The sequence below is a fragment of the Lacerta agilis genome, chromosome 10 (assembly GCF_009819535.1).
Source record: "Lacerta agilis isolate rLacAgi1 chromosome 10, rLacAgi1.pri, whole genome shotgun sequence".
NCBI classification, from domain to species: Eukaryota; Metazoa; Chordata; class Lepidosauria; order Squamata; family Lacertidae; genus Lacerta; species Lacerta agilis.
The window spans coordinates 20,587,218-20,613,034 of record NC_046321.1 but is presented as its reverse complement, the minus strand read 5'-3'; the positions used below and the strand labels follow the sequence as shown (position 1 = coordinate 20,613,034).

At 41.9% G+C, this 25,817-nt stretch overlaps 1 protein-coding gene across 2 annotated transcripts in view; it reads right to left on the bottom strand.

Annotated features, from left to right (window-relative positions):
* BRAF (B-Raf proto-oncogene, serine/threonine kinase) overlaps positions 1-25,817 on the bottom strand; it is a 49,636-nt gene that overhangs the window by 22,255 nt on the left and 1,564 nt on the right. For both annotated transcript variants that reach the window (XM_033163433.1, XM_033163434.1), the window contains exons 2-8: positions 18,046-18,147; positions 14,709-14,972; positions 7,769-7,872; positions 6,652-6,754; positions 4,012-4,160; positions 1,973-2,089; positions 15-174 (exon numbers count right to left, since the gene is read on the bottom strand). In XM_033163433.1, the coding sequence (XP_033019324.1) occupies positions 15-174; positions 1,973-2,089; positions 4,012-4,160; positions 6,652-6,754; positions 7,769-7,872; positions 14,709-14,972; positions 18,046-18,147 (999 nt within the window). The remainder of the gene's footprint in view (positions 1-14; positions 175-1,972; positions 2,090-4,011; positions 4,161-6,651; positions 6,755-7,768; positions 7,873-14,708; positions 14,973-18,045; positions 18,148-25,817) is intronic.

Here is a 25,817-nt window from a genome sequence, read left to right as displayed (position 1 = left end):
AGGTGGCAACTTACATCAATGTTGACAGGCTCTATAGTATTGATGTGGACATTGGGGGCAGATGAGGAACGGTCTCGTTGACCAAACTGATTCCGATGGTCTTCGTCTGCTGGTCGGAAAGGCTGGGGTATTGGAATGGATTTTGAAGGAGAAGGACCAGGGAGAACCTGTGGGCTGAGAAAGTCAAGGCATAAAAAAGGTTAAGGTCTGCCAGGGTCCCTAGTTATTGCAGAGAAGATCCAACTGGGACCATCTCCACCCACTTGAATCTATTTGTCCACTGAGATTTATTTCATTTATATACCGCCCTATACCCAGAGGTCTCAGGGCAGTTCAAAGAAAGGATCACAATATATAAATTCAAAATAAAAACAATAACCCAATAACACCCCCCTCTCAAAAGAGCCACATTTTATATAGGGTGTCAATCAGGTCAGTCAAAGGCCTGGTTAAAAAGGAACGTTTTTGCCTGGCGCCTTCGTTATACACCTTCGTTATACACCTTTAGGCAAACTTCCCTGGAGAGAGCATTCCACAGATGGGGAGCCACTGCAGAGGAGGCCTGTTCTCGTGTTGCCACCCTCTGGACCTCTCGAGGAGGTGGCACACGAAGGAGGGTCTTAGAAGATGATCTCAGGGTCTGCGTAGGTTCATATGGAAAGAGGCGGTCCTTGAGGTATTGAGGTCCTGAGCCGTTTAAGGCTTCACAGGTCAAAACCAGCACTTTGAATTGGGCCAGGAAACTAATTGGTAGCCAGTGCAGTCAGACCAGGATTGGTATAATATGCTCAAACCGTCTTGCTCCAGTGAGCAACCTGGCTGCTTAATTCTGCACTAGCTGAAGTTTCCAAGCAGTCTTCAGAGGCAGCCTTACGTATAATGCATTGCAGTAATTAGAATGTGTGGCTCTTCCATGCCCCCTGCCACCTTCTGAGGTAAGCCTGGCCTCAGCATCTGACACTTTGGGCAGCTGCCAAGATCTGGTGGGTGCTGATCCTGGCACAAGATGGTCACTACCCACTTTTCTGCCCCACACCCAACATCCTAGGTTCAGTTTTTATATTGCTTGGTGCAAGGCCTAAGACATCCACAGTCTTCCAGAGTGATTCTGTACCAGAGCACTGCAAATCTAAAATGGTGGGCACGCCATGGCTGTCTGCGCTTCCGACAACTATTACAAATCCTGCCCCAACCCTGGCTGATACCACAGAATACGGAACTGGATTCTCTTCACCTGTATTTTGTCCTTGGCTGAAGACCAAATCTGTGGCTCTCTAGTATTTTAAATGTTTTGTAAGAACTTTGTTTTGGTATTCTTTGATTTTATATTTTGTTTTGACTATGGCAGACCAACATGGCTACCTACCTGTAACTGTAAAACCAGAAATAAATGCTTCCAAAACTGCCCTCCTGGCTAAGGAGGAGGAGGAGGAGACGGCAGAGGTGCAGCATTCCTGAACTTCCCCGTGGTTCATGCGTGTCATGTTAAATCATGATTTGTGAACACAGCCATTGTGTCAGGGGAGCAATCCACTCACAAATAAAACTTGGGAAGGAAAAGCACTCAAGCACCACTTTGGGCCAATGTAGAATGCTACAATAGCAACCTCCCAGCAACTTCTGCTTATACAAATCAGATCCCCTTGAAAGAAAGGGAGGTTTCTCATGCCAAAGCTGACCTTTGCTGAGCAAACTGTTTAAGTCGAAGCATCTAGGGCAAGCAGTAAACAGCAATACTGTAACCAAGGCCAGAACAAACAGATGAGTAAGGATGGATAAATGCTTCACAAAGTTTTCCTCATTATTACCATTATTTTCTTAGGCCCTTGCATAAAAATCACTTAATTTCTATTCATTATATTGTTATAAATGGGTGTAGACACCCAGTTTCCCCCCCCCCTGAATCCCAAGCCTCCCTTTCAGAAACTACAAGCCCACATTATTATTAGAACAGCAGGATTTAAGAGCATACCCGGGCGAATCTGAGTGGGCCACTGAAGTGTATGATCCGGATACTGGGGTCGTCTCTAAGGAGGCCTCCTCTTGTGGTATTGGGTGATGTTCGAAGAACTTGGAGACAAACAGCAAACTGTGAGGCAAAAACAAAGAAAAACCTAACTTGGGCAAGACCCAGAAGTTTCACAACGTAAAACGTACCAGGAAGAAAACATCATAGGTTAAATTACATGTTTCCAAGAGAAAAGACGTTGAAAGGTGACACTACAGTTTTGTAACAGTTAAGCAGGAAAGTCGAATGTCAGTGATTTGAAACACTTTATTTAGATCAGTTCTTTGCATTGTAATATAATGGCAGGACCCTTGCTTCTGTGAGGTCTAAGCTGTGTCCTGCTTTTCCATGCATCGGGTGCAATGCTACACTTCCAACAGGGATTTTGCTATAAAAAAGGAGGGGAGGGAGGAAGCTCCCTGTCAAGTTATTCCAGTACTCCCCAAAACATTCTGGCACATTTGCCACTATAATAAACTTAAAATTGCATTTCCCCACCTCTTCTCCCTATCGTTGGCTACTGCTGGCAGAGGAGCACACAATGTGACATCACCACAACCAGGCTAAGTATGCCTGATTATTTGGAGGGGGAAAGGGGGCTGGCTTCACACAGGGCTGCCATTTTTGGCCTCTGGCCCAAAGCAGAACATCTACGTTCTACACTAAAATACAGTCAATTCTTTGAAATGCTATTCAAGCAATATTAAGAAGCGGCTTCTAAATGCAGAGAAGCAATACAGAAGTCGTTTCTCAAAAATATGGAGATAAGCAAGAAGTAAATCTGTTCGGAAACAATACATCTCAAAGATCTCTCCTGCCATATGAGCATTTTTAAAATGGTTTCACCAATCTCTGATCATTAGATCAGAGAAAAGCCTCATGTAGTAGTTTATTAATGCCTGGACCATAGGCTGTTCACATATAAGGTGGATGGGTACAGTACACAAACCAGTAGTATAAAATACTGCATAAAATCTCATTACTACCCAGAATCATGTATAAAACCTACATCTTAAAAATTCTGCATAAATATATATGTGTAGTATATATATGTAGTATATATAACACTTACATGTTGAAAGGGTGAAATTTAATACAGATTTTAAAAAATTAGCTATTAAGAACTATTATGGCAAAATAAGAACATCCTCAAAGCAGTCAGCTGCAATCTCTTTAATAACTCATCCGGATTTTCACTGCTGCTAGGCCAAAAAGAGAGACTTTGTTGTTTACCCTACAGTCAGTATCCAACAAAAGTTAGAAAATCTTTTGTGAAATGGTATTAGAGTATAGATGGGGCAGAAAAACTGCTACTGAAAGTTTTGTTTTCCAACTTGGCAGCAACAAAACAAGTAGTCGGTTACTTTATGAGGATAATTTGATTTCATTCTTTATAGTAAAGTACTACGTATGAACATGGTGCATAATCCTTCCCCTTTGGAATGGAAGTATAGCAGCTGAACTGGTTTTTAAAGCTTGTATTTTATTTTATTTTATAAGCAATCAAAACCCTGTGAGGTCTCCCACCACACTTTTACTGCCTTAGACTCCTTTCTTGAACTTTTGAATTACTTTTGCCAAAGATAATCCTAGTTCACACAGAAAGCTTCAAGGGACAACAAACGGCTTGGTCCTATTGTGCCAGCAAAGAAAAACACTGGCTACGGTGCAAAGACTCGTGGGCAGCCACCCCACCACGTAACTTGGCTACACTGCATTTAAAGCACAGGCACATTATACTGCGATAACTATGACTGTTAGAAGCAGCTGTGTAGGTCATGCTTAAAGCTTTCATTTATGGGCTCTCTGGGGCACAGGGCATACTAGTCACATTTGTCTAATTCTGTTGGAGAGGCAGCCTAGGAGGAGAGATGTCCCCTTTGCATACAAAGGATGCCACCACGACAATATCAGTACAATACACTCGTGTGCTGTTGTGACCGCTTACGTGTGCAGCTTCGGGGAAAGAGTATTTAAACTGCAGAGGAGTTTTGATTACTTACTCAAGCTGATCATAATTCACGCACATCAACGGCACCTCAGTACTACAACGCTGGTGAAATTTGTATCCACAGGTCTGACAACGGAACCCCTGGAAAAGCAGCTTTCGACAGAAGTCGCAGAATGCTAAAGTGAAGAACGTCTTTCGTACCTATGCCATCAAGAAAGCAGGCATGAAAAGTAGGTCCTCTCGCGCCCGCTAAAACCGCAATGTCATCTCGTCGGAAAAGGGCTGATTCAAGCTCCTTTTAAGTTACATTGAAGGTATTACTCTGAAAGCACTATGACCGAAAAGAGAGCTGTAATCCTGACAAACGGTTTGCTAATTTAACTAACAGAAGAACCCCCACAGTTCTATTGTGTGTTAATAATAATTTAGTGCATATTAAGTGCAATACAAATCCTTTAATACACATTTGTGTTTACAAAGCAGTAACTCAATTTTCATTGATGCCAGGAGATCTGCCCCTTGTTTTGCGCCTGCCTTCATGCAATTTTACATTTCACGTTTCTATGGCAATTTTACCAAGAAACAGATTGAGTTTTCAAACAGAGAACCATCACACGTGCAAGGAAACCTAGTGAAATCTGTCTTCTTTCTGGAGCAGTTTGTGAAGAGTAAGGTCCATATAAATGATATAATACCATACCAGGTAAAGCCTCCCCATTTCTAGCTACAAGTGAAGGGGGGGAAGCTCCCTGCTCTTGCAGAGCTCTGCCTACCATAGCTAGCAACTAAAACTTGCACAATTGCCAATTTCTATCTAACCTCTGGGCACCGTTTTTGTTTTTTTTATCAAACAATAAAATGAGGATGCGTTTCTTTTAAAAATCATTATAGCTGAAGTACTCAAGTAGAAAAGTTGTATCAAAGGTTTAGAGATTTGCACATTTTATTTAGCAGAATCCGAAAAGATTTAAAATTGGTAGAATGTGAAAGGCAGGTTAGGAAGCAATGTCTGCTTAAAGCAAATAAAATAGACAAAATACTTTAAGAGGGTGCTATCTAGAGATTTAATGTTCATTTTTGTGCAACTATCCTCCTTGGGTTCCTGTGAACGAAACAAAAATGAAGTACCAAAGCTGTATTTTTAAGAAGGCCTCTCCATATAATAAACCTAAGACACAAAAGTCATTTGGTGCAAAAGCCATCCAAATAATTTGCTTCCACCAGATTCCACTTAAATTGTAATTCCTTAGGTCAGGTTGTTTCTCATCGCTGGCATCACTGATGCAACCAGCACAACTTTGTAACAGGTTTATTAGTTGCCTGCTGGTGTGCAGCAAGCAGGAGATCACCAAACACATTCTTTTCATAACACAATAATATATAACAAGCGGATTTTTGCTGCTCTTTCATGCTCCGGTGTATTTAAAAATCTGGTTCACATAGGCATTTTATTAAATTCCCCATGAGAATGCTGCTATTTCTAAAGAGCCACACTTTATTTAATGACAAGTAAATTGCTCTCAATCATGGACAATTTACATAATTCTTCCTGCAATTATGGCTTCAGCCTTGAGATTACAATGATATGGAAGCAGACTGCATGATTAAAATAAGCATGCAAAACGAACTGAAGGTCATCTCGTCCAGATCCTACTTTAAAACAAGATTCTAAATACATTTTGGCCATTGATTTACCCTCATCGTACAGATTATGCTTATAGTCTCACCATTATTCACCTAGAAGTATTGTAGATTCATCTGGAGGTAGAACCTCCACTCAGCAATAAGTACAACACTGCATACAATTCACCCCAGCCTGAATTTCACAATGTGGCTTAACCAGGCTTGTAAGAAGATACTCGCCTGCTTGCCTGTGGTGAGTGAGAATTGCCCCTAGGAGACTAGGAAGACAAACTTGTACAGTGGTACCCCGCTAGACGAATGCTTCGCTAGACGAAAAACTCGCTAGACGAAAGCATTCGTCTAGCGGGAGGCTGCCCCGCTAGACGAAAAAGTCTATGGGGCTGCCTCGCAAGACGAAAAAATTTCGTCTTTTTTTTTTTTTTCGTTTTGCGGAGCGCGGCTCCCATTGCCGCTCCGCAAGACGAAAACCCCGCTAGACGAAAATTTTCGCGGGACGAATTATTTTCGTCTAGCGGGGCACCACTGTATATGGGAAAAAAGTTGGTTGGTTTTTTTTTTACTGAGTTTTCTGAAATGTACAAACGGCTATCAGCTGTGTACACATGTAAGAAGGTGGCTGTAGTGAAGGGGAAATATGTCGCATGAAACACAAATATTCTGCTCAAAAGCAGCAGCTGTCTATGCCCATGGCACAGCTGCCATTTATTCTGTGAAAACATCAATTTTTATTTAATTATTTATTTAATTTATATGCTGCGCTCCAACAGAGAATCGCAGGGCAGTTTACAGTATAAAAAAGTACAAAAATACATAACTGTTTAAAAGGCCATAGACTGTTTAATTAGCCAAAGTCCTGGGAGAAGAGGAATGTTTTTCCCCTGGCGCCTAAAGATACATAATGAAGGCACTAGCCAAGCTTCCCTAGGGAGAGCATTCCAGAAATGGGGAGCCACTGCAGAAAAGGCCCGTTCTCGTGCTGCCAATTTTTCTTTTCAGAACCTAATAAAACCAGATGCAACACCAGCAGGCGTTATAGGAAAATACTTACAAAGTTGTGTGTCGTAAGAGGTACATTCTCCAAGACTTCCACATGCAGTTCTTCGCCTGTGAGCCAGGAAATGTCTGTATCCCAGCCAATGGGCTTTTTCTCCCTGCAGTGCAAATGAACTCCATGAGCAGATATGGGGGGCAGGAGGGGAACAGTAGTTCAGATTTGTTTTTAAGCCTTCCATCGTTAGAAGCTTCAAATGGCAAGAAGTTAGCATGGATTTATCACAATTAACTGTGCTGCAAATTACAAGATAGAGACTTAACTCTCTCCTGCAATTCAGATCACAAGAACTAATGCAGGAATGAAGAACTTTTTGCCCTGCAGATGTTGATATGGCTACAGCTCCCACCCCACTTGCTGCTGGTCATGTTGGATAGGGCTGCTAGAAGCTGGAGACCAACAACATCTGGAGGGCCACAAGTCTCCTATCCCTGAAACACAGCATTAAAGAACAGATGGCTTTTGAGCTCCAGAACCTAAAGTAAACCTCATTGCTTTGCTAGGTAAAGAATATTTCTTGGGTATTTTCCTCCACTATTTAAAAAGTCTACAAAAAGTTTAGTTAATGAGAAGGGCACAGTTTATACAGAAAAATCAAAGGGAAGCAACTGGGAAGCTGCTAACTATCTACTATATATTTTCTGAAGTTGTTTGTTTGCTATGCATTTGGACACCTCTTAAGATGTGATAACCAAATATTGCATGATAATTTCTGAGATCAAGAAGCACGTTTTCTCCGATGTTTGGATACAAACGGGAACTGTTTTGAATCAAGATGGTGGACTGAACCTTTCAAAACTGCACATATGTTTTTGGCTTCTTGGAAGCCCTGAAAAACACCAGGTAAAGGCTGCTGGTATACAAGAGAGAGCACTGTGAGCAAATCTACTAACAGGAACACAGAAAAGGATTCTCTCCCACCCACAACCCACAACCTCTGCTAAGGGGCATAGAGTGAGATTTTGCCTATGGTTTGGAAAACAATTTGTTTAAAATATGAAGTGATTTGTTTTTATCTTGATTATTCATGCACTTAAAACACCTAGAAAGAATCACTTTAGCCATCGTTCCCTCTTCCACCCCTACCCCAAGCCATACTACATACAAACCATACCCATCCTGTATTCGGTAAACTGCACAGCACTCTGGGATGAGACCTCTCATCATCAAAGCTTTCTTTAAACTGTCACGGACTGTAACTCCACATCTTGCTGGAACCTGCGAAATCAAAACCAAACCATTAGCACTTGTTGTTGTTGTTCAGTCGTTCAGTCGTGTCTGACTCTTCGTGACCCCATGGACCAGAGCACGCCAGGCACACCTATCTTTCACAACCATTAGCACTACTTCAGCTTAATGTATTTCTGTAGCCTTAAAAGCATGCTGCAGTTTACAAGTGGATCCATGTGAGCATCTACTTCAGAGGTCCGGCTCTGGGTGCCCCCAACATCAAATAAAGAGAGATGGCAACCAGAGAGAGAGGGGGGCTTCTCAGTTGTGGCACCACAGCTGTAAAATATCCTCCCTAGCAAGACTCACCTGGTTGTTTTGGGCACCAGATAAGTTATTTTAAAAAATTCTTATAGCTGTCTAAAATCTGTGATTTTAAAGTTTTGAATTGTAACCCGCTGTTTACATGCTGATGATTTTTGGCCATGCTGTGAATCTGTCTTGTCTTGAGAGGTTTTGTAAATCACACAGAGACAGTTATTGGGCAGCCTCAATCAATGCTGTAAATAAATAAAAGCTCTACCAGACCTGGCTGGCTGGTATTCAATGGTATACTGCCTCTAAATATGGACCATCCATCTAGCTATCGCAGCTGTTGATAGACCCTTCACGAATTAGTCTAAACCAGGGATGGGAACCTGCGGTCCTCTGTATGTTTTTGGTCAACAACAATGCCTGTCACCCCTGAACATTGCCTCTGCTGGCTGGGACTGACAAGAGTTGGAGGTGAGCAACATCTGGAGGGTCACAGGTTGCCCTTCCTGCTCTGCTCTAAACCCTTTCCAAGTGATCTAAGGTTGTAGTTATCATCACGTTTTAGGGCAGTGGATTCATGTTTCCATTGGGTAATACATGAAGGAATGCTTCTCTAACTCCTGGCCCGCCCTTTGGTGTTGCCTCAAAACTGCCAGGAAAAGAAGATGAGCCCCCCCACCTGCACCCCATTATAATATTAATAAATTTATTATTATTAATAATAATAATACATACATACATGCATACATACCCTGCTTTTTCCCCTGATGGGACTCAAGGTGGCTTACAGATAAAAACAAGAACTGCTAAAAACATAGAAAAGCCGATATTATGGGTTGAGTGAGTTCTAGCTGCTGTGCCCCACTCGTCCTTGTTTCCAACAAGGGAGGACTAAGTGACTTCCAACTACTTAATGCCTCAGAAGTTCTTAGTGGTGCTGCTGCCTCAAACAGCACCAGGGAAAACAAAGCACAACGGCAGTATATGAATTCTGAACAATCCTGGCTTCATCTGGTCTCCATAAGGTCACCATTTCTGTTCGTCTACCAGATCTGAGTACAGTGGTACCTTGGTTCCCGAACGGCTTAGCTGTCGAACAAATCGGCTCCCGAACACCACAAACCCGGAAGTAAGTGTTTCGGAAGCCAAACGTCCAACACGGCTTCTGCTTGAGTGCAGGAAGCTCCTGCAGCCAATCGGAAGCCGGACCTTGGTTTTCGAACAGTTTCGGGAGTCGAACAGATTAAGTTTGAGAACCAAGGTACCACTGTATTCTATTTTCAGAATCTTTTTTTTAATGCTTAGAGCACCTTTGGAGGTTATAAGGTGGGATATAAGTATTCTGCAATAAATAAGTGAATACTGTAGATGAATGTTATTGGTCATAAATACAATTTTTCCGAAGTTCTTTGCCTCTTCCCAATGTGCACCCATGAAGAAAAGTTGTACAGTTGACATTTATGTGACTATTTTCAAATTCCTTTCAGGTAAGCTCACACTGCCCTCACTTCTTCTTAAGTCATGAAGGGACAGCAGAACAGTTTATACCCAAGTACTGACAACTGTTGTTAAGAAGGAGCCTGGTCACCACTGGCAACTGGAAGCTGTCCTCAGGTAACCATGTGGTGACTCAGAGCCCCTTATTTATAGCACATTCCCAAGAAGTACAACACTTAAAAAAAAAAAAGAAGTCATCTAAACATGGTCCTTTCTGCATTGATTGGCCTCTGCAATTACCCATCTTAGTCAGCACCCAGTCAGAAGTCTCTTGCAAAGCCTTTTTCAAGAGAGCACTGCTGCTTGTATGTTTTCCGTGCCTAATAAATACTCAATAAATTAAACTAAGTTAGCAGATTATTAGGCTTGACACATGTTTCTTCGGAAGGAGATCTTATCTCTTCCTGTTTATATTTTCCTTGCTCTGAGCTTGAGTCACAGAGTTAAGTGTTCATGTGCTTGTTGGCTAGTTGCATCTTCTTAAGCAGGAGCATGTCTGAACTATCTTATTAAGAGAAATCAGTCTCAAAATTGCCTTTGTATGAAGTCTGAGAATTATGCAAAATCAACCATCGTCATCTTTACATTTATGTCCTGTTGGTGCACATGGGGCTCCCAGGCAGTCACTGATCCAGGCCCAGGTCTACATTGCTTTAAGGAAAGTGGTAGCCTCACATGCCTTCAGACTATATACTGGACTATTCCATTAGAGAATGAGGTGCTTGAGTAATGCTTAGAGGCCATCTCGTCCTTCTTGGGCTTAGCCCTGGCAGTTAAAAATAAAGGCTTGGGCCTACGTTCTGGCAAACCCTAGCTCAACATAAAGAAGGGAGGAGGCATGTATCCTGGCAAAGTGCTGCACAGCTTTCTTTTAAATAGGTGCCTGCCAGTTTAGGCAAAAAGAAAATTTGTTTGGTCTTTGGTAAACTAGAATCTGAAGGAAAGAGAGGAAAGAAAAGCTCCTCTGCCCCCCCCCCCTATTTATCTTTGTGCTGCTTCAAAGAAACATCATGGTTTTTTGTGTGTTTTTAAAATTCCCATCTTTTAGGCTTTTTCCAAACACTATGCTGCAGTCCCAGAAGAGGTCTTTTTTAAACATACACAGCAACAACAGTATTTTCTTAAGCCTGGGGCCAGAATTCCCCTCATCAAAGCCATTTTAAAATTTAAATATGGCAGGATAGTAACTTGCAAGGCAGCATTTACTTCATCATTCCATCAATATGCCCTTTTGGATTGAAACACACAGATATGCTCTGGTGAATTTGGACCAACTCTTACCCAGTATCTGGTGCAATCTCCTACTGACTACAACCATCTCTAGAGGAGTTAAACTAGGGATGGAAATATGTGGTTGAGATAATATGCCCTCAGTTCCCCCATTCTCTGTTGCCTAAGCCGCACTGTAGCACGTGCAAACTGCAAACCTCACGGGGAGAAGTTCCTGGCCTGCAAATTCACCAATCTGAGAAGATCTTAAAATTAAGGCTTCAATTCTATGTATATTTACAAGGAAGTAAGCGCTCCTGAAATTTGTAGGACTTTCTTCCAAGTAAAACACGCATAGAATCTAGCTGTAAGAAGTTTATTTAGGGTGCACAGGTCCCGTGTAAGAGAAATTTCTCCACTCAGCTGGGGTTTCAGAAATCTACCTCTGGGAGAGGATTGCATACATATACTGGGCAAAGCAAGTAAAGTAAAGTAAAGTGTGGAGCATGTGCTGCAGATATCACCCATCCTGCACAGGACAGTTAACAAATACAAAGGATGAAAGAAGCTTCGGCTCCTTGAGACAGCTTCTGCGGAACTGTCCTGAATATGTACATTCCACACCCTCTGTTTACATTCATCCAAACCAGGTTGCTTATGCACCAGAAAAGGCACACTACAGTGGTACCTCTGGTTACAAACTTAATTCGTTCCGGAGGTACATTCTTAACCTGAATCTGTTCTTAACCTGAGGTACCACTTTAGCTAATGGGGCCTCCCACTGCCACTGCACAATTTCTGTTCTCATCCTGAGGTAAAGTTCTTAACCCAAGGTACTATTTCTGGGTTAGCGGAGTCTGTAACCTGAAGTGTTTATAACCCAAGGTGTACCTTAGAAAGCTAGAAAATCAAAACTGGGTCCTAGAAAATAAGATTCCTGTAGAAAAACAGGACTCTTCTGCACAGACTTCCCTCAGAGATATGTTCCATTTGCTCTGTTCTTACCACCCATCCCTTGCAAATTCATGATTCAGCTGCTACAACAACGGCCAGCTGGTCTCCCCTGGGAATCCTGGCTTGGGACCAGCAGCAAGAGCAGGGATATATGCAATATTAAAGAGGCAGTGCTACAGGGGTTGTTGCATGTGCTTTTCCCCTTATGAACTGTATTCCCCAAAGCTTTTTCTATGCTGAAGTGTTAGGTCTATTACACAGTGCAATTACAGAGCAACCTCAGCTCACCCTGAGTAACCAGCTGTTAATTTGTTTGGGCACATGTGTTTTAATTAACGTTACATAGGAGACCAACTTTTCTCATCGCCTTAATTTTTTGAAAAAAATCCTCTTTATGTTATGACAGTGTGCTGCTCAGAACCTTTTGAAGCACGTCCGCAATTAGACAGAAGTTCAGGAGGTATATAGAAACTGTAGTGTGTGATAGTTGCCTAGTCAAATCTCAGAAGTCACGAGACAGATCTGAGCAAGATTCCCAGTAACTGGAAAACAAGGTTTCGATTCCCCAGATAACACTCTGCCGCTTCCCACAACCAGCAAAATATTTCCCGCATGAGTAGCTAAGAGCCATACAGGCTCTTCTTAGATGCATAAGTGACTTCTGCAAACAAATCTTGCTCAACTTTATTAATCTCCCTACTAGAATACTTCTCCTATTTAAAAGCAATATATTCTTGAAAGCAGGTTAGGTTACTAAAGCAATCCACAAAGCACCTTTGCCATAACCTATTAAAAAATGAAACCGGAAAAAGAAAGCCAAGCATATTGTTTAAAAGAAGAGACACTTAATATTAAATTAGAAATATTTTGTTAAAATCTACTATGTAGGAATGAACTACTCAGAATTAAAACCAATAGGTGTCAATCCAGTCAAAATGGGGTTTCAATCCTGTGATCACATAGCTGGGAGTAACTATCACTGAACTCAGCATTAATTTTGAGAAGACATATATTGGATTGCACCATTAAAATTGCTAAGTAACACTGGTTTCACTAAGAGCAGAAGTTAAGCACATGCTTAAATATCTCTCACTGAAAGCAACCAGAACTAAAAGTCGTTTGGCTTCACTAAGTTTTACCCTATAACTGAAATTAAACTCTAAATGGCCCTAAACTCAATTTCCTTTCCCCCCAGCCATGCCCCTTCTATTTTGCTCCTTCATTTTTGTCTTGTCTCCGCTCTTAAAATACCACTGTTTTCCTTGTCTGAACCATTGGTAATTACAGTTTCAGCTTCTGTCACCTCACATCTTTTATGTAGCCTGCCCCCCCAAAGGAAGCACGTCTTCACTCTTCTCTCATTCCTAGCCTTCATGGTCTCCTTGGCAACAATAAGCCTTAAATGTGCACTAGAAAATTTCTAGAAAGGGGGATGGATTAGCAATGTGCATTCTCTGTGTACCAAAAGCAGGTCCAGTGTCAAAGTCTAGGCTCTTTTTTTTTTTTTTAGCCTACAGTATTTTATTTTGTGCAAGACTCTCCCCCGCCACCCATGACCCTAGAAGGATAACCCTGTTCAATTCACCTTACAACAGTGGTACCCTGGAAGTCGAACGGAATCTGTTCTGGAAGTCTGTTCGACTTCCAAAGCGTTTGGAAACCAAGGCTCAGGATCTTCCTGCAGCCAATTGGAAGCCGCTGAAGCTGCGTCGGGCATTCGAGTTCCAAAGAACATTTGCAAACCGGAACATTCACTTCTGGGTTTGCGGCGTTCGGGAGCCAAAACGTTCGAATCGCAAGGCATTCGTCAACCAAGGTAGAATGCATACCCTTCTTACTTGCTCTGCTAAAGTTCACCTGTGTCCAGGAGCCTCTTTCCTTTCTTCCGACTCCCTCGCACTATACTGTACCCTATTGTCTAAAACAATTTCCTGTGCGCTATGCAAAAGCTCATCTCCCCACCGAACTTCAAGAATTCTCCAACACTGGTAAGCCCTTCCGTGCCCAATTCTTACTGCCCGTCTATGCACTCGCTTTCCATGTTCCTCTCCATTTGACTTTCTTGGACTCCTTGAGAAGAAGTATTGGGTGCAAAGCTGCTCTGTTTGCAGAAAGGCCCCATGTGCTGGGAGGGGGAGAGTTTGCTGGGCCAGCATTCTCCTCTCGTTTGCCACTCGGAGATGACAGCTTCAGCCACAAGGCCCCCAATTCCTCATTTCTGCTCTTGGCAGGCACGGCGCACATAAGTGGAACCTCGGGGACTTCATGCGCTAAAGGGAGGAGCAGATGGCTTCAGGTTCTTCTGTGCCATCGTGTACTGCTGTGCACACAAAATGGCTGCAGCCCAACTTCCCAGCCCATTGCGCATGGAGAGCGTGAACACATTCCAAGTCATTTCTACATTCTGTACAGCATGTGGCACATACTTGGCATTAAAAACCACTGAACAGAAGTAACCCCACTCCACCCGGCTCTCAAAAAAGAGGTCGCGTCTCACAAGAACAACAACAGCAAAATAATCCCGTGTTGCGACTCTTTAATTGCATTTGTAGTCAAGATCTGTGTTCAGGCTCCTTCAAATAAAACACTTTGCTTACTCCACTACTTAGTGTTATCATGCTGTGGCAATGTATAAGGCAGGGCTTTGTCAACCTGGTTCCTACCACCCACTAGTGGGCATTTCAGGATTCTAGGTGGGCGATAGTGGGTTCTATGGCACAGGTTGAATCCTCCTTTCATCGAGCACTGGTGGGCAGTAAGGAAATTTTACCATCAAGAAAAATGCATTAGTGGGCAGTTGACTACCCCAGTATAAAGATTATACTGTACCTTTGTTTTTCCCTTGTTTTCAATATCACGCTTTCCTTTGACAAGGGGACAGAAAGTAAATTTCTGACAGATGTGCTTACCACTGTCCTCTGTTTGTTGGGTAGGAAGACTCTAACAGTAGGCTTCTGTGGAGATTTAGGGTTATTCCGTGACAAATCTGTAGGGTTCTGATAAACTGAGAGGGAAGAAGGTGCTACAGAGAGACTAGAAGATGACGATGATGTGACGGTATCTGTTGAAGCTGAACTGGAGACAGAGAAATCAGTTCCATTGCCCATGGATTCCAGTAACTGCTGCTCCCTCTGTTGCAGTGCATCTAGCTTGCTGGTGTACTCTTCATAGGCCTTTAGAAGGAAAAAGTTAATTTAAAAACAGTGATAACCTGGATGTACACTTTTGAGATATTTATAGCCTCTTAAGCATTGTGAATATGATCACTGGAACAGTACCCAACCCAACCTTCCAAAGAACACATTCAGAGATTATTTATAACCAGTGCTTTTTTTCAGGGGTGCTCAAGGGTATGCAGTACCGGCACCTCATTTTTGTTGCTGTTAAAAAGTGTGGCACTTACTGTAACAACTTCATGGTAAGTGCCAGCACTTATTTTTCTAGAAAAAAGCACTGTTTATAACAAAGAAGGAAACGGTGGAACCAATATTATTCATTCAACAACTGTTCTAGTACTAAGCCTCTGCCCCCACACTGTCCATACATGTGTCACGATAACCTTCAAGGGAAATTCCATGAAAGATCATGAATAAACAGCTCTACTTCTTCTTTGCAGCAGAACTACATGCTTACAAGGCATCATAATATAACTCAAGGCTGGAGAGAGATTTGCAATGAGGAATTAATAGGAGGTGGAGGGAAGAGTTCAGAAATTTAGAGACTGAGAGAAATGACAGGGATATGAATATCTAAAAGAGAGTTATGTCCAAATAAATTTATGGCAGAATTTGACTTTGTACAGTGGTGCCCCGCTAGACGAAAATAATTCGTTCTGCGAAAATTTTCGTCTAGCGGGTTTTTCGTCTTGCGGAGCGGCAATGACAGCTGCGCTCCGCAAAACGAAAAAAAAAGACGAAAATTTTTCATCTTGCGAGGCAGCCTTCCGCTAGACGAATGCCTTCGTCTAGCGAGTTTTTCGTCTAGCGAGGCATTCGTCTAGCGGGGCACCACTGTACATATATTTTAAACGTGGTATTTTAATTCTAATACAGGATTCTCTCGCCATTCTTCTTTTCATGGAAATGTTATTATCCTGCACCCAAGTATGTATGCACACTCGGGTTTCTCTGAAATAACAAGCGTGCAGGAATGCATAAGTGAGCACAGAACTGATGCAGTAATTAAGAAAGACAATTACATCAGAAGCAGAGTAGCAAGCTATTATGGCCATTTTGTCAATATTCCTTTCCCTTTTTCCGTATGTTCTTCCTTCCTTTTTGGCTTGATATTTATTGTGCAAAATGTTTGTGCAATGTTTTAACCCACTTTCTAGACCAAGATACTTTCCACAACAAATCTAAAATCAGAGGGGCCATTTCTATGGGTTGGTATGTTTACCAGCAACCAGCCAGAGCCTGTCTGTACAGCTCATTCTAGCTCATCCCTCTGGAGTGAAGGGCCTTAAACCTAGACTGTTACATCAATGGCCAGAGACCAGAAGAAACTGTCAGAAACACTAAAGGGATATTCGGAATTTTAGATGCAGTATCTTCTGGTTCCTGGCTGTTGACCACTATCACAAACCCAGTGGCTTATGCAAAATACAGGGAGATAGGCCTAGGGAGTTATTGTAATCTTATTCTGATTTTGTTGAAGAAGAAATTGCTTTTTACAAAAGCAGGACATCAGACAACCCGAGAAAATAAAAACAGCATCTCAGACGTAATTGCAAAAAAAAAAAAGACTTGTGCATGCCTAAAATGGCTAACCTAAGGATTATTTCTAGTTTTCTAATAGGTGGAAAGAAAAGATATGTTTTTGAGTATTGCTTGTGCAGACAGGACAACACATAGGGTTGTACTGCATATAACAAAGTTCTGCCGAATAACCTACACTCACAAAACAGAGGGAAGGATTCAATTAAGTACTTCTCTTAGCACAAGAACTTCCACTTGCATAATGGAACTGTCCCTGCCTCTCCTCTCCACACCCCTGCCCCACACTGCCTCTGGGTGGCTGCAGGTAAAACCCAGAACAGATGATTGGGAGGCGGGGCTGAACTGAAGTTCCATTGTGCAGCCAAAATTCCTTGCACTAGTGGGACTACTTCCTTGGGTAACACTCAGAACCCCCCCCCCAAGTCCACTTTAGAGGGTTGGCCAAACCCCCAGAGCAGACTTGACTCTTTGAGAAGCCTGTGTGACAGACCAGGAAAGATCTCATTGGAGTGTATCATTGAATAACAATCCCACACACCCCCTTGCAAACAAACATTACAATGGTTCAAGTCAGACACTCCTCTCAGCCATTGTTTGAAAGACCATAAATATGCCACCCACTCACATGTGCCATGCTTCCCTCTCACAGCTTCTCTCTCCTTAAGCTGTTCAACACTAACCAGAGTTTGCAGGAATGTTTAACTCAACAAACTTGTCCTCAAAACCAGAAACAGAAACCATGGTCTGCTGATTCAAAAGGTCTGAACAAACTATGGCTGATGCTAAAGAGGACATGCAGAAGAGAGAAAAAAACTCATGTGAAAGGGGAGGATGGAACATGCGGCACATTTCTAGTCCTTTGAGGCATTGATTTAGTGGACAGACTCTCTCTCTCTCTCTCTCTCTCTCTCTCTCTCTCTGTGTGTGTGTGTGTGTGTGTGTGATATTCCATTTCTTCTTTGCTGGAAACATGTTCCCACTGGAGTTTTTTCTTTCTTTAAAGACTGAAGAAAATCAAACACTATTTGTGATTATGTTATCAATCCTAACGTACACAACCATCCAGAAAGTGCTGCAGAGTTGTCCACTTCTGAGACATAATATAGAATAGCCTTTTGAATGTTTAAATAGATTATGTGTACTACTTCACCCTTGTCAGCTTTCATTGTCACTTGCTTAAAGGAGATAATCAGATTTGTTAAGCATGACCTCTCCTTTACAGAGCTAGGCAAAGTCCTTTTAAGCAGGCAGTACCTGTACAACGGTGCTCTTCAGCTACAAGGCAGACTGTGTGACAATGGATTTAAATCCCACCACCCAAGATGTTCTTATAACAAGGTGTGTCTTTTTCACAGAGCAGGTGATCATAGTGTGTGTGTGTGTGTGTGTGTGTGTGTGTGTGTAAATGTTAAGCAAACTACATTAAGAAATACTTTAAACAACTAAAAACATTTCCTGGTCCCTTAACCAATAGATACATTATTTCATAAGTGCCCAAGATATGGAACACCTGCAACTCAGCACTTACCTCCAGGTATATAGAAGGTGGATTATGCTCTCCTCCAAACTTGTCCAGCAGGGCTTCTATGTGTTCTTGTGTTAATTTAATCATTTGTTTTATATTCCACACCTAAAAATAAACAGGCATATGTTTCAAAAAAAGCCTGACCAAGCACGGTGGAAAGTTTTAAGCCCATAGTTGATACACCTCAGAGAAATATTGAAGGTCAGTTCACCTTTGATACAGTTAGCACGCCTCTCTGTAGGCAAAGGTGCAGGTCTACCTGTCCCTACTGGTACAACGTGACACATGCAACACTCAGTTCACATCATCAACCCTGCCTTCCGCTGGCTCGCAGAAATGAATCCAGCAAAGAACTACAGGCTGTGGAGTGCGGGTCTGTGCACACCCACCACAGAGCGCACAAAATGAATGCGTGATACAGGTGGCCCATGTGCAAACCTGTCAAAATAACACACAAGCCTGTGAACACATCCCAGAGATTCCCAGTAAGATATCATGAAACTATTTATAGAAGACACACAAGGGAAACAGTAACAGTTAGCCAAAAGCCAACACCTAAGAATTTAAATACTTCCTCCTGTAAAAAAAAAAAAAGCTACAGTACATTTATCACCTCACAGACTTAGCCATCTGTCTGTGGAAAACAGTGCTAGTCAGCGTCACCCAGGAACCAACATGACTGCTTGAAAAGATTTCCCCCTCTTCAACCGTAACCAAAATGTAAGAGTTATTACACTGCAAAATTCTACATCTGAGTTTATACTGCAGAACTAAATTATGAAGGCTTGGGTTCTTCAGACAGAGCATTGGGGGGACCCCTAAGTACTCTTCTCTCACAAATAATGCAGTATGAATTCAATTCTATAAAGCTGCTTTCTCTGTGCAAGTTACAAGGATCTACGTAGATATTTATACTGCAAGCCCCGTGAATTCATTGTTGAACTTCATAGTGAAATGTTGGCAAGACCTAAGGAAGGCTGTTATGTAACATTGTGAACGAGCCCATTTTTAAGGCAAGGCTCAATGGGCACAAATCATACTTGGAGAAGCAAGAATGCTATGAAACCAGTGGGTGATCATTTAAATCTTCATGAACACGTTAGAGTTGCAGGCCTACCTAAGTTGCAGCCCTTAAGAGTTACCGTTCTTAGGATGCATGGAATGTGAAACAGTGGAACAGGAGTATATAAAGATATTTGACCGTATATGGCTTAACAAATAATATGATTTATTTTTCCACTATAAAAATTCCACATAACTTAACACTATTACCTATCACTCCAAGAACTTTATAATGTTTACTTAGGTCAGCTTTTAACTGACTTTTCCATGTTACTTTCAGTTCCAACTCATTATCTGTCACCATCAAAGGTTTAAACCATTTTATAATAAAAAGCTTCTGAAAAGTAAGTCTCAAATGCACCCTTCTATGTATTATAACATGTGAGAAGATTGCACCTACAGGCCTACATGCGAGGTGCTAACCTCAAGTGTTACCTTTGGTGATGGAACACCTGTTCCTGCTTCATAAAAATACAACTACTAACGAGGTAAGTGTGTGAAAAGGTATCAATACTAATATAGAACAAAGCATTGATTAATAAAGCTACTTCCTGTGTTTCTAAAACCAGGTGGTGAGAAATGGGAGCCAAAGCAGGACCACTGAGAAACAAGAGGAAGGCATCAGCACATCCTGGTTTGGAAGGTGTGCTGAGCATCCTGGGGTTTGGAGAAGTAGAAAAACTCTTAAAACAAAAACAAAAAACCGAGAGGTAGAGCTCAATGAGATCTGAGCATGCTCAGCAGCCATGAAATGGCGAGTATCAGCTGCAAAATGAAGTGGAAAACTAAGAGAGGGAAGGTGGATATTGGAGGATATGACTAGCAGAGGACACAACATATACAGCCTTACTTCTGTTAAAAGACAATGATATGTTTATAAGTTTTGTTGCAAATCCAACTTGTACCATATAAAGAGCTTGTGTCTTTTAACTCCTCATTCTAAAAAACAAAAACAAGAAAACTGGTCTTACAATGGTTGATGAAGATGCTCAAACTCACTATCGACAAAGGGAGAGGACAGCCAGTAAGACTGAGCCTCTGCACGTTCTTATTCTTTACGCCTGGCATGAAGAGGGTTTTCTGGACTGCCCACAGCAATCATGACAGGACTCCATGCCTTAGCTCTCTACGACTTTGTGGGTAGAATATGCAAGTGCTGACACAACACATGCACACCCCACAACAGAATGCAGAAAATCACTATGCGTATAAACTCAGAAGACCCATTGAAACTCATGTATTTTGCATCAGATGAAGTTTTCACATTCCAAAAGCAGTCCCTTGTAGAGTGTGTTACAGTAACTCAACATGACATAAATGTGTGAGAATCTCACAAGCCTGCTGCCTTTTTTGGTAAGGGGCAAAGTTGGCATACACTCCAGGGCATACATCCATGCCCCTAGGTATCCAGGAGCACCAGATTTTTCAAGTGAGCACAACTCCTTCTCAATATAAGCTAGAACCTTTCCACTGGATCAGCACTTTTGCAGCACTAGAACACTTTTGTCATGTCTGGATTAAGTCCCAATTCTATTACAAACCTGAATTGTTTCACAGACAACTACAAAAAATCATTTTCTGTGAACCAACTATGCTTCCTTCAAACAAAGGGGTCAGAAAATCTGAATGCAAGTATTTCAATTACAGCAACTAGAAAAAACAATATAAACATCTACAATAAAAACATAATCACTGCTTACAGCATTTTCTTGTTGAATTATAAGAAAGTATTCACTTAAAGAGATCAATTAAAATCAGTGGCCACCATTCTTAGGAACCATTCATGGAACAGATTCACAAGTGAATACTGCCAGTTGCATACCTCTAATCCTCCCTTCCAAAATAGGGTCAATTTAAAGGCGACCAAAACTGTTAGCATTCATATATGTTCTGTTTTCTGTATTAAAATGCAGAGCCAGTTACAGGTAGGTAGCCATGTTGGTCTGCCGTAGTCAAAACAAAACAAAAAAATCCTTCTAGTAGCACCTTAGAGACCAACTAAGTTTGTTCTTGGTATGAGCTTTCGTGTGCATGCACATGGTATCTGAAGAAGTGTGCATGCACACGAAAGCTCATACCAAGAACAAACTTAGTTGGTTTCTAAGGTGCTACTAGAAGGAATTTTTTTTCTTTTGAATGCAGAGCCAGTGAGTGATACAGCTCATCTATTTTTTTATTACGGTGAACTAGGTTATATTTCTAACTGACAAGATTGATTTTAAACCTGAACAAAATTGAATTGTTCAGAGTCTGCCAACTGAGACTTTTTTTTTATTAAGCACTGTCCAACTCTTTCACTAGTAGACTTTACCTGTCTGCTATCACTGCATAAACATGTACATCATAACAGTACTTCTTCTTCTTCTTCTTCTTCTTCTTATTATTATTATTATTATTATTTACTAAACATCTGCAATTAATTGGGAAAATATGCAGGGACCTTCCCAGCCCTCCAGCCAGGTTGATTATATTCACCTTGCATTTCTTTCCAAAAAATCCTACATTACCTTTTCAAGCTTAGTTGGCAAACTATGTCATTTTCAATTTACAACTTTGCTGGAGTGCCCAAACATTCTTCAGGTTGCTTGCGGCCAGTTTATCAATCTTCAACACTTGCCTGTTTGCACCCATTGATCCATTTCCAGTTGCACTCTCTTTTAGGCATCAAAAGTAACCACAACACCCAGGCTGCAGGCACAATTTATAACCCACTAAATCGAATGAAGTCTACCAGCTCTGTATAGCAGCTTAGTGGGGGCAGGGGACTTAATTAGCAAAGCCTGGCTTTGCTGACAATTTGGGGGAACAGAAAAAGGGGAATATGGCAACCACTCGACAGGTTGGATTACGTGACTGGAGTCTGCAGTCTGGTGGATCATTAGCCATATGAGTCTGTCACAGATTTTTTTTTAACCTTTATAGACCACAACCAAAGTGCCAGATTAAAACTACATTTCATGCTATCCAGCGAAGACGCCCTATTGATTAAGCACGCCAAATTCCAGACACATAACATAAGCCTAAGCTTTCATAGAGAGAACATAATCGGCTGGAATCATATGCATGATCAAAATCAACAACTGCATCCTTACCCGCTATCCAAACAATCCATCTCCAGCATCAAAACAAAAGCTTAGCTGAACTTTCTTGAAAGGCAAAATAAGGAGACAGAAAATTCACAGCACTTCCATTTAATTATCCTTAACTCAGAGTTTCAAAACTGCAACTAGACTGCAATAAGCATATTTTCCTGATGATCTGCTGAACAGCAAAGTGTGCAAGACTAAGGAAGATAGCCACAAAAGATAGGTGCATTGATTGCTATCAATCCAACTTTTTCTTTCTAAATATATTTATTTGCTGACATAATATCCTGGATTACAACAGTAATTATTGTTACTTAATGTTTACTTATAATCTTATTAAAACCTCCAAAGAAGGGGAGTCCACAACATCCCAAGGCAGTATGTTCCACTGTCGAACAGCTTACTGTCAGAAGGTTCTTCCTGACTAAGTGGAGCGGTCTCCCTCAAGAGGTTGTGAGCTTTGCTTCATTGTTTTTAAGCAGAGGTTAGATCAGGGGTCGGCAAGGTTTACTGGCCATGGGCCGAATCACTCCCATGGAGATCGTCCATGGGCCGGACTGGTGCAGTGCGATGCCGGAAATCGCGTCTGCACATGTCCGCGGTGCCAGAAATCGCTTCTGCGCATGCCCAGACACCAAAAATTGCACCTGCGCAGAAGCGATTTTCAGCGTCTAGATACAGACGCGATTTCTGGTATCTGTGCGTGCACAGACACCATTTCTGGCGCCACTCAGCAAATCGCCGCACCACTCTGCGCTAGTTTGGCACAGCGCGCGGGGGACTCGCTGAGCAGGCGGCTTGGTTTGGGGGTGGCTCGTGGGCCAGTAAAACAGTCTTCGTGGGCTGCATCCAGCCCATGGGCTGCACATTGCCAACCCCTGGGTTAGATGGTCATCTGCCTTGGATGGTTTAGTTGAGATTCCTGCATTGCACGAGTTGGCCTAAGGTTGTTTTTTTTAAAAAAAGTAAAGGACCCCTGGACGTTTAAGTGCTGCAGTCAAAGGCGACTATGGAGTGCAGAGCTCATCTCACTTCAGGCTAAGGAAGCTAGCATTTCTCCAGACAGCTTTCCGGGTCATGTGGCCAGCATGAATAAACCGCTTCTGGCACAACGGAACATTTACCTTCCTGCCACAGCAGTACCTATTTATCTACTTGCACTGGTATGCTTTTGAACTGCTAGGTTGGCAGAAGCTGGGACAGAGCAACAGGAGTTCATCTTGCTGAGAGGATTCAAAGCGCCAACCTTCCAATCAGCAAGCCCAAGAGGCTCAGTGGTTTAGACCACAGACTAGATCAGGGGTCAGCAAACTTTTTCAGCAGGGGGCCGGTCCACCGTCCCTCAGACCATGTGGGGGGCAGGACTATATTTTGAAAAAAATATATGAACGTATTTCTATGCCCCACAAATAATCCAGAGATGCATTTTAAATAAAAGCACACATTCTACTCATGTAAAAAAAACATGCAGGCCTCACAAATAACCCAGAGATGCATGTTAAATAGAAGGACACATTCTACTCATGTAAAAACACGCTGATTCCCGGACTGTCCGCGGGCCAGATTTAGAAGGCGATTGGGCCGCATCTGGTCCCCGGGCCTTAGTTTGGGGACCCCTGAACTAGATGACCATTGGGAGTCCCTTCCAACTCTACAATTCTATGACTCTTTGAATCTGATGTATTCTTGTAAATTGTGCAATTATTGTTCAGTTGTCTGTTTCTACTTATAGCTAATGTGACATAGAAGGACCTCACACATCAAGAGATATCTTGAAGTGAACCAGAGCCAGGGAAATGTAAACAGAAACTGAGTTGCCATCCCTGCCAAACATGCTCATAGTTTACCCTTCAGCAAAAAAATGTGCTTTGTCCACTGTGGCTCCCCTTGCTCGTCTCATGACAAAACACAAAAGGGAAATTATAAAGTGTGAAGAGTGTGAAGACATGATCATCATCTCAAAAGACTAAAATTGAGTCATCCAGTAAAAATTATTAGTGGCAGGATCAGGTCAATGAGGAGTATAAATTCACATAATTAAAGAATTCATGCAAGATGTGGTATTGATAACTAGTTTAGACAACTTTAAAAAGGATTAGACAAATTGGAAGATGCCAGGTGAAATTGGAAGATGCCAGGTGAAATTACACCAGAATGTATATCACCAATAATGGGGGGGGGGGGGGGAATGGAACAATAATATTCAGAGGCAGAATACCTCAGATTGCTTCCAACATCTGGTAAACAAGGTCGTTTAAGAGATTCTCAAGCGATTGGGCATTGTCAGAGACAGAATAGCACTGGGCTATAAGGCCCTTTGATCTGACCTAGCCATATATATTCATATGCAAAGGCCCTAATTCTTAAACAGCAACAGAGCACCTATTCATCAGTATGCAAACTGCTATGGCCAAGTATTTACTTGCATTCACGCATACAGCATATTAATGCATGGATTACAGCACTTACTTCAGAGGATCTGTTTTCCATGTGCAATATAAGACATTTCCTTATACCAAGTCAGACTATTGGTCCATGTAGTGTACTACTCCTAACAATGAATGACAGACGCTCATCAGTGTTCCAGAAAAAAGTCTTTCTCTGCCCTACCTGGAGATTCCAGCGATTGAAGCTGGGATTGTTTGAAGGCAAAACATGTGCTTTACTACTGGGCTACAACCCTTTTGAAAGCTTCAGATTTCTTTCCAAAGCCTAGCAAGCTAATAGTAATGCTTAGCATTTAGATAGTATTTTAGAGTGTTTAAAGGATTTCACATACATAATCTTGTTGGAATCCTTACAACCATGATGTTGTAAGTTAGGTCAGTATTACTATTACCATTACCATGTTACAGTTTGGGGATTTGCGTGTGAAGGGAGGCCATGATATAAGGTACCTATGGTAGAGGAGAGATAAAGAGTGGGTCATCCTGATTCACAGCTCAGCCTCTTACAGCATAATTCTAACCACAGATATTCAGAGGTAAGTCCTATTGAATTCAATGGGGCTTACTCTCAGGTTACCAAGGGCAGGAGTACAATCTTGGTCACTACACTACATCAGCTCTGTTTACTACATTTACTCTGGTCACTACACTACATCAGCTCTGTTTACTACATTTGCAAGCAGATCTAGTGGGTTGCCCCAGTGAAGAGAAATTTGTATCTTCCTTAGAAATTCATTGCAGTTACAGAAAGAAAAAGAGAATAAAACATGGTGTGTGTTGCCCATCTGTACTATCTACAATTTACTGATATTGTGGCCAACAGGAGACACCTATGGCTGCAATCATAAACCAACTTACCAGAGGTCGGCCCACTGAACACTACAAGTCTTCTCTAAATGCCAGGTGTACAACAAATAATTATATAAAGTATGTAAGAGAAAACTGCAAATTGCTGCAATACCTAACAAACTGTGCCAAGTTTAAGAATATATCATCTTGCCCTACAGAACCATACCATCAGCCTGGTGTTTGTTTGTTGTGTTGGGAGGACATGAGCTTGAAACTCTAATAACTGTGGATAAATCACACATACAGACTTGAACTTAAATCCTTATGTGTTGCCAACCATAGTTGACAATGCGACACAGAATCTACACCGGTCCTCCCCAAATGCCTTCCA